This window comes from Sinocyclocheilus rhinocerous, unplaced genomic scaffold (genome assembly GCF_001515625.1).
Source record: "Sinocyclocheilus rhinocerous isolate Xijiao unplaced genomic scaffold, SAMN03320098_v1.1 scaffold300, whole genome shotgun sequence".
Taxonomy (NCBI): Eukaryota; Metazoa; Chordata; class Actinopteri; order Cypriniformes; family Cyprinidae; genus Sinocyclocheilus; species Sinocyclocheilus rhinocerous.
The window spans coordinates 28,745-37,783 of NW_015654065.1; the positions used below are offsets into that span (position 1 = coordinate 28,745).

Sequence of the window (9,039 nt, forward strand, 5' to 3'; positions counted from 1 at the left end):
ATTATGACTGTTATTCATTTACATTTTATTAAAACCTGCAAAAACCTTTCTGTCGAGTGATGTAAATAATTTTACAATAGTTTATTGTGCATGCATATTATATTTAAAGTTGTTTAAGCGAAATCAAGGAGTTTATAAGACTGGTTTATTCATTCTTTATACTGTAGACATGTAGAACATTTTCGCGTTTGTGCATCAATGTCTGTAATGTGTGCTGTGTAGGTGTGAAACTTTTAGGAATCTTAACCAAGTTGTAGGCTAGTCAATTCATGGGTTTCAGTCACGTGACTTTTTTGTTGCGGCCGCCATCTTTAGGACCTTGCGTAGCCTCTCCTTGGTGATCAGAAACCAAAATAACACTTAAACAACAACGGAAAACAATGGTATTAAAAAAAAAATAGACACTTTAGGATTAAATCCTTATTTACTGTCAAGCGAACTGACTAAAGTCTAGGGAAAACCTACGTTTGCTGGCTATTTACATTGGTCAGTCAGTCGGATCTGACATAAAGGATCCGCGAATTAAACTGTGACCACAAACACCATTATATGGTAATAATCAGCAATATGCTTTCACACAAATAACTTTATTTTTTGAATGTTTCAATATGTGTTGACACAAATGACTTATTTGAATTTTTCATTGATACAACATTGCACTGAGTTGTTAGAAAAGAAATGCGTAGAGACGTTATTGCTTGATGACGTCAGGAAGTGATGAATCGGCTTTTTGAACCGGTTCAATGAGCCGATCTGTCCAAATAGAACCGGTTCGCGGAAATAAATCGGACTTTGCATCACGATCACTACTAGCAAGCAACGACTGTTTGAATTCCGTCAACTACAAAAAAAGTGTATTTGTACGGATTATGAACGACGTTTAGGAACAACACAAGTTGAAATAATCTTCGTCTCGAAATTGTGATGGACGCTGTCAAAACACTGCTTCGTGAAGCTTCGGATTCTTTGAGAATCATTTGTTTCGAACAAGTGACTCGGAGTTCATCAAAGTCACGTGATTTCAGTGTCTGTTTTTTTTAACCAGATCTCTGATCAATTTTATGAATGTGTATAATTAAAAGGAATTGTTATAGTTCTTAGTCTCCTATTGGTTTGATTAACCAAGCTCATCATGAAACAAACAAAACAAGCCCTACAAATTAATAAAATAACATATTATACAGACACTTCATATTTAACGGTGTTAGATGATTTGTTAATTGGCTTTAATATATTACAAATTCAATAAAACACTTGCAATTAGTTTGTAAAAGGTGTTTTTATGTGTTTGAGCTGATTTATTTATTTTTGGTTGCAGTTCTCCAGCAGGCGTCACCAGCGTGTGGCGTTTTATAGCTCTTCAAAAAAATTTTTTTATATTTTCCGAAGCAAAAGCTTCTTTCGCCCATCACTACTCCGAAGTAAACGAAGTCAATATATAACGGCATATTGCCTTCAATGGTTGGGGTGAGCCGCATGTAGAGTTTTGAAGTTAGTGAAGAAATTTGACGAACTCGTAGATTAGACCTTATGAAGTTAATAAGTAAAAGCAATAAAAATGTCTGGCTTGTTTTTGATTAAAAAACTAATCGCCAGGCAGGTTTGTTTGCACCATGGTTTGTAGTTACTGATAAACTTTTGCGACAAGTTCCAAATATTTCAGGAGTGACTGAAAAGCTCAACGCTGAGCTCCTGTATCAATCAGTGCTCCGCCCCTAGCAGCCACAGTGAAAGTTCCCGTCTGTTGAAGGGGTTGCCAGATATTCATACGGTGACTGGTTCTTTTATTTAACTGTTATCTTCCCGAAAATGGAAAAATAAATTACGTTTATTATTATAGACCTCATAATAAAACCTGCCGTTTTTCTGGTCTTCAAATATCTTTTACAGTCCGAAAATGTAAAAGAAATAACTCTCACATTACATGAGCACTTGTGGTAAAATGATAGGACTTTTGTAAAACTATTTTTACAAGACCATGAAGGTGTTTTGCATCTACTTTTATTGTATAGACAAAAAACTTATCATTTGTCTCCTCTTTTTTTTTCATCATAATTCACGGTTGCGTTTGTTAGGACTTGTCATCGGCATTTTCAATATATCAGAGTCCAATATCTCCGGCATATACAAGTAGCCTAGGCTACAAAGACGGCTCAAAATATCCAGAACGTCAGATAACTGGGGCTGCTTTTTTAGTTCAAGACAGTGGAAATCAGTGGATCAGTGGAGTAAAGCGAACTTCAAATCATTTGGCACAATTGGCAGTTTATACTGTGGAAATGATAGCAATACTCTTGGCATTGAGGAACACAAACCTGTGAATGTTTTAATTTGTTCTGACTCAGTTTCAGTATTAAAAGAGTTTGAGATCTATTAAATCTAATCACCAAGATATTCTCTTTAGTATCCTACAAATACATTCAAGAATTGTTCAAAATGATACATCAGTCAGTTTTATATGGGTCCCCGCACACATAGGAATAAGGGGAAATGAAGAAGTGGATAAATTAGCAAAACAAGCTTTACAAAGAGAAACAATAGAGATACAAGTTCCATTAAGTAAATCAGAGATTAAGGTTTTAATCTGTAGTAAAGTTATTGAAGAATGGCAAGTTAAGTGGAATGGGCAAAAGGGTAGATTTCTGTACAGTTTAATAAACAAAGTAAATCAAAATATAAAGTGTATAGGTAAATCAAGGAAAGAAGAGGTTATCTATAACAGAATATTGTTAGGGCACTCAAATTTAAATAGCACACTTAAAATAATAGGGAAACATCCAAATGGGTTATGTGAACAATGTTATGTTGAAGAAACAATACCTCATGTGTTTCTTGAATGTAGAAAGTACGAACAAGAAAGAGGAAAAATTATAGAAGAAATAGGGGAAAATAGAATTCAAGAATAAAATGTTAAGGTTTTAATAAAATGGTCAAGTGAAATAAATAGCAAAGTCTTTTTTGATTTTATTAGAGAGACGGGACTGATAAATAGAATATAAAACTCTGTTCCACACTCCGGAGCAGAAGGTGGTGGTAATGCACCTATTTACGTTGGTTGCCAGCCACCGTTAAAAACCAAGAAGAAGAAGAAGAAGAAGTTACGAATATCTGGCAACTCGTAAAGCGATCCATGAACATATGCGGTAGTAGGAAGTGGTGAGGAGAGTATACCCCAGTGCGGGCGGTTAAAGGGGGTTGCAGGATATTTTAATATCCTTCAGAATAAATCGTCTTGATAGCACATCTCCATATATCACTGCTGTAAGTATTGCTCTGGTTATTTAGAATTATAGGTGGTATATACAGTATATATATTATCCATTCTCACTGATCCATTGTCAGTCTGCTTATCTGCAAGGCCGGTCTATTAACTTAGATGCATAAAAAAAAAATAAAAAAAACAGACTATTCAAATGTCAAGATTTATGAAAAACATAAGATAACTTGTGTTGAATGACTGGTGCCTGGAAATGAGTGCATGAGCTAGAGATCTGTCATGACAAGTTGGAAATGTTTGGTTCAGTAAAGTAATTAATTAAATCTAAGCAAAGATTAAACGCGTTTTGCATAAGCATTACCTCAACATCTCATTGTTTTATTAATGTCAATAATAGTCAAAGATGGGATGACTGATTAAATGTAGGCAGTTTTCCAAACTGAATAAAGTGATAGTTCACCCGTAAAATGTTTTTTTACTTACTGTGGAAGTCAGTGGGGACCAGCAACCGTTTGGTTACCCACATTCTTCAAAATATCTTCTGTGTTAAAGAAAGAAACTCAACTGGAGGGTGAATAAATGATGACAGCTTTTAATTTTTGGCGGAACTCTTCCTTTAACCCAAGCCACATACAATTTGAATGTTAGATTGATAATGAAATATGATATCTTAAACCAGATGTTCTCAACTCTTGCTCTCAACATTTGATCAAGGTTGGACCTAAACTCTGCAGGAAAGTGGACCCCGGGGACCAGAGTTGAGAACCCCTGTATTAAACAGTGAGACAGTTGTTATACTTTGTTATTGGTGTAAACAGAAAGATGTCACCAGATGAATTAGTCTACCTAGGAATCCTTGCTGCATCAATACCTGTAGGATTCCTCTTCCGCTACCTAAGTAAGTCTGACCATGTTATTCTTCACATTGATGTGTGAAAAATAGGGTGAATACAGGTAAAGCTGGTTAATTTGACATTGACATTGTTTTACTTTTAGTTTTTTTTTTAAGAATGGCTCAGCCCATCACACAATGTTGTTTTGTGACAAAAAGTACAGAATATTAAAAATGTAAAATGAAAATAGGCTTATTGTAAGTTACCTAGCTGGGGACTATTTTCAGGCGCTGCGTAATATCATTGCGCCTGCTGCACCCATGGTACGGCAGCAAAGTTCCGGATTCGCAAATTCGCAAAGAAAATCGCAACTTTTAATTTTCCGTCGGTCTTAGTACATGATGTAACTACAAGAGTCAAGTTTTAAATAGGAAAAATATCGAAACTCTTTGGTCATTTTTGAGTGAGATGCTAACGGTCTAATCAGATTCAATGATCTATGCTAAGCTACAGCTAAAAGTGCTACCGCCAGACCCGGAGAACTCAACTGTTTAACTCTAGGGGAGTTGGAAAATGTTTCAAAAATAGTGGAGTGTTCCTTTAAGTGTCCCTGTATTCACCCTCTTATAAAGTCAGCACAAAACGAAAATGTAATCTGTTTTAAATGCATGTTCTAAATCTTACTGTCAATGATTCATCCTTGCATATGTTTGATTTTAAAAAATGTTTTTGACTTCATAATTTTTAATCAAAATGTCATAACTGGATCTTCCAGTGATGTACACAGGACTTCTCCGATCACTTATTCCACTTAAACACCACCCCAAACTAACCACCACCCTAAAGCGAACTCACATTCATATTCCTATATTGTTAAGTGTAATGCCCACGTCTCAAAATCCAATCAACAACTGATGCATGGAACCAAGTTCCCGCCCTAATTAATTTCTTTTGTGATAATCCTTTGTTCTCGGATGTATGTCACAATAGAGAAGTATTCAGAATCGTGACTTTAAATAACAGCCCTTGATCATTTTCCTTTGTATTATTTCCCAGGTCCTCCAGTCAAGCAGGGGGCAGCATTGCTGTTAGGTTTGATCATCTCCATAGCAACCTGTGGGATCCACACTCTACACTCTCTATTTACAGTGTTAGGAACATGGCTGATTATAAAGATCAATTGGCAGTTAGTATGATATATAGCTGTCTGGACATTTAAATTTAATTTGGTGTGATTCCCCTGTTCGACCTTCGTCTGTTTTTTGTTTTTGTTTTATTTAGAAGTGCCCCTGCTCTGTCTTTGGGTTGGACGTTTCTGTACCTCCTCTTTTTCCGTCTGGTCACCTGGTTTGGCCTTCCTCAACCAACACCTTTTGCCAATGCCATTCAACTTCTTTTAACTTTGAAGGTACGAGAGAATAAAATGAGACACATTTACCATGTTTTAAACTCTTGATATATATTGAATGAGTTTTGTTTTGAATGCACAGATGGTCAGTTTAGCCAATGAGATTCAAAGTTATCACTTGGAGAAGAAAAAGGAAGTGAGCACCTTCACCAAATCCCCAGTGGTGGGAGGACTTTCCCATGAGCCTTCACTTTATGACATTATATCATACAGCTACTGCTATGTAGGCGTAATGACAGGTATTTTGCATGCTTTTTGTGTTGATTTGAATATGTGGGAATGCTTTTGAGTCTATTCAAATGTTCTGTGCTGTTTGTTTTGCATGAATGCTAACATGTCTCTCTCTGTTTCTCTCTGCTACTAGTTCAGTAATGTGTGAGTCCAATTTCTTTTTATAACTAATTGTGTTTATTATTGCTCCTCTTTTGCCATGATTTGTCCTCCCAAACCGTGGCTCATTTTTCATTGCAATATTCCATTTGTTTCCATCCCTATATTCCATCCTATCTTTGCCCATCTGCTTTATGTCTTCATTGTTGACTCTTACCATTCTCTTCTCACGTTCCTTCATTTTCCATTCTTTCTCCCACCCACTCTTGCCGGTGTCCTGCAGGTCCCTTCTTCCGTTATCAGACGTATGCAGACTGGTTGCAGCAGTCCAATCCTCTGTCATTGCCAGGTAAAGAGCCCTGCCTGCAGAGGCTGAAGATGGTGCCCGTTTACGGAGCTCTCTTCATAGCCGTCAACTCCGTCTTTCCCTTGTCCTATGTCCATACTGATGAATTCCTGGACCACAACTATTTTTACAGGTTCGTTTTTCTGGATTAAAATACCATTCCAAAGAGAGTCAAATTAAATGCCAAAGGAGATGGTAAAATTAAATCATACATTATTACAATTTCTTATTATATTGAGAATCATAGTGGTATTATATTTCAGGTTTTTCTACATGGTGGCGATTTTCTTTGTATTCCGGATGCGTTTCTACTCTGCGTGGTGTGGGGCAGAGGCTGGCTGCATCAGTGCAGGTCTAGGCTGTTACCCCCAGGAGGCGCTGTCCAAACCTGGAGGAGGGCCAACTGTGAAATATAGGTAGGGTGTTTAACTTTATTGATAGAGTTATAATGTGCTTTTACAATTTGACTGTAACTTGTAAATCTGATGACTTTAAAGTCCACCTACAGATATATTTATACCAGGAAATAGCAGTTATGATCTTTGAAAAGGATACAATAGAACTTTAATTAATTATCCAAGAAGAGAAATTTACTTGAAGCAGGATCCAATAAAACACAGTGTCAGAGGACAGCAGGGTCACAGTTGTGTAGTTTTAAACCACACTTGTCAAGACAAAGATAATTATTTGTAAAAGAGAATAGGAGAAATACATGCAAAAAAAGTATCACTAAATATCTATTTGCAGTACCGGGAATTTTGTAAATGTTTTTGAAAATAACTTTTAAGCTCACCAAGGCTGCATTTATTTGTTCAAAAATGCAGTAAAAACAGTGGTATTGTGCAGTATTAATAAAATGTAAAACTGCTTTTTTCTTTGTATATATATTTTAAGAAATGTAATTTATTCCTGTGATGGAAATCAACATTTTCAGCAGCCATTACTCCAGTCTTCAGCGTCACATGATCCTTCGGAAATCATTCAAATGGTGCTCAAAACATTATCAGAGTTGCAAACAGTTTTGTTGGTTATAAATATATGTATTTGTTAAATAGTTTTAATTTACTCTAAATTAAATATCATATTTAAGAAATAAAATAGTTGCCAGAACAGTACTAAAAATTAATTTAAAGGAGGCCTATTATGCCCCTTTTTACAATATGTAATATAAGTGTAGCGAATCAGCTCATGGGGAAATATGAATAATTAATCATAACTAGTTATAATTAATTACAAATATTTAGATCCGCTGTAGATATTTACTCAGCTAGGAAATAAATTGCATGTTTATATTAGATCTGTGTGGCAGCAGCGTAATATACAGTAAATACATCAATAAATCCACTGCTCTGTGTTCAGTGCTCATTAGTGCAGCCTAATACAGAACAGTTAGCATGCTTTGTTCAAACTTTCACCATGGCGTTAGAACTGGTACACCGTTGTCTCTTGCAAAAACACAATGGTGGCGCCATCGTTGGAAACTGACCGATTAAGGGGTGGTAATATTATAATAAGATCCTCTTTCTACGTCACAGGCGGAGCGAAATTTTTTTAGATTTAGATTAGATTCAACTTTATTGTCATTATGCAGAGTACAAGTACAGAGCTAATGAAATGCAGTTAGCATCTAACCAGAAGTGCAAGAATATAGCGTTTTATATACAGATAAGTGCAGAGTAAGTGAAGTAATAACTTACAGTATGTACAGTGGAGTTGCTATATACAATATTAAGCAGAGTATATACAAAATATAAATAGGAGTGCAATGTAGGGTTATATGTACAGTATGAACAGCAGCAATGTAAGAGTTGGTTGTGTGTACAATAGTGTTGTTAAACAATGTATAGTCTATGCAAAATATCAGTAGTGCAATAATATTTTATTTATAGAAATTGTTTACTGTGCTTTGTACAGTAACAACGTTAGACAGTGTACAGTGTAATAGCTTGAACAATGTACAGTCTGCGAAATCTGAGCGGCTCGTTTTTCACAAGCTTGCAGAGAAAGGCTTACCAAAAAAAAATTTACTGGGTTGTTCTTTTTCACGTTTTCTGGGTTGGTAGATGCACCGGGGACCCGTTTATAGCACTTAAACACAGAAAAATGAATGGGATGACAAATTGGTATTCATTTCAATTATTAAAAGTCTTGATTTTGAGTAAGTTGAATGTGTTTAAGATTAACTTTTAGTTGGCAGCTGTTTAATCAAACAGTACAGATAAAGTAAAATTAACCTCTTAATATCAGCATTAAAGGGGTCATATGATGCGATTTCAAGTTTTCCTTTCTCTTTGGAGTGTTACAAGCTGATTGTGCATAGATAAGATCCCTGAAGTTGCAAAGACTAAAGTCTCAAAACCAAAGAGATATTCTTTATCAAAGTTAAGACTCTGCCACGCCCCCCTAAAACGGCTCGTTCTAACACGCCCCCACATATCTACCTCACTATGTGGAAATATTAGCATAATGCCGCCCAAATGTGCACGCAAAGAAAGAAGGCGTGGTTTCAGTAACCGCAGTTAGTGTCGAAGCAGCCATGTCAGGGAAACGCTGTGTGTTTCTAGGCGAAAGCAAAAGCACTTTATTTGGCCTTCCGAAAGTAGATGCATTTAGGAATCTTTAAGATTACTTACAACAGAACAGCAATGCATTTTATGGACGACCGTTTCGTGAACCTAGGAGAGGAGGTATTTCTGACTTTGCTATGACAATCTGGCGCTTCTGAATCAGCTACTGTTTTGTTATTAGTTTAAGTATTTGCTATTGACTGTTCAAATGCGGAGTTTTGTGCATCGTGTGTGTGTGTGTGCGCGAGAGAGCGAGAGAGAGAGAGCGCGAGAGAGAAAGAACGCGAGAGAGCTAGAGAGAGAGAGAGAGAGAGAAAGAGAGAGAGAGAGAGAGAGAG

At 36.2% G+C, this 9,039-nt stretch overlaps 1 protein-coding gene across 2 annotated transcripts in view; it reads left to right on the plus strand.

Annotated features, from left to right (window-relative positions):
• Nucleotides 1-2,937: 2,937 nt before the first annotated feature.
• The window catches only part of LOC107716833 (lysophospholipid acyltransferase 7-like), an 8,517-nt gene continuing 2,415 nt past the window's right edge, over nucleotides 2,938-9,039 (plus strand). The window contains exons 1-7 of one of the 2 annotated variants that reach the window (XM_016523422.1): nucleotides 2,938-3,261; nucleotides 3,932-4,115; nucleotides 5,107-5,236; nucleotides 5,332-5,458; nucleotides 5,541-5,697; nucleotides 6,072-6,267; nucleotides 6,398-6,550. In XM_016523422.1, the coding sequence (XP_016378908.1) occupies nucleotides 4,040-4,115; nucleotides 5,107-5,236; nucleotides 5,332-5,458; nucleotides 5,541-5,697; nucleotides 6,072-6,267; nucleotides 6,398-6,550 (839 nt within the window). In that variant the 5' untranslated portion in view covers nucleotides 2,938-3,261; nucleotides 3,932-4,039. The remainder of the gene's footprint in view (nucleotides 3,262-3,931; nucleotides 4,116-5,106; nucleotides 5,237-5,331; nucleotides 5,459-5,540; nucleotides 5,698-6,071; nucleotides 6,268-6,397; nucleotides 6,551-9,039) is intronic. The other variant, XM_016523423.1, reaches the window with a different exon arrangement.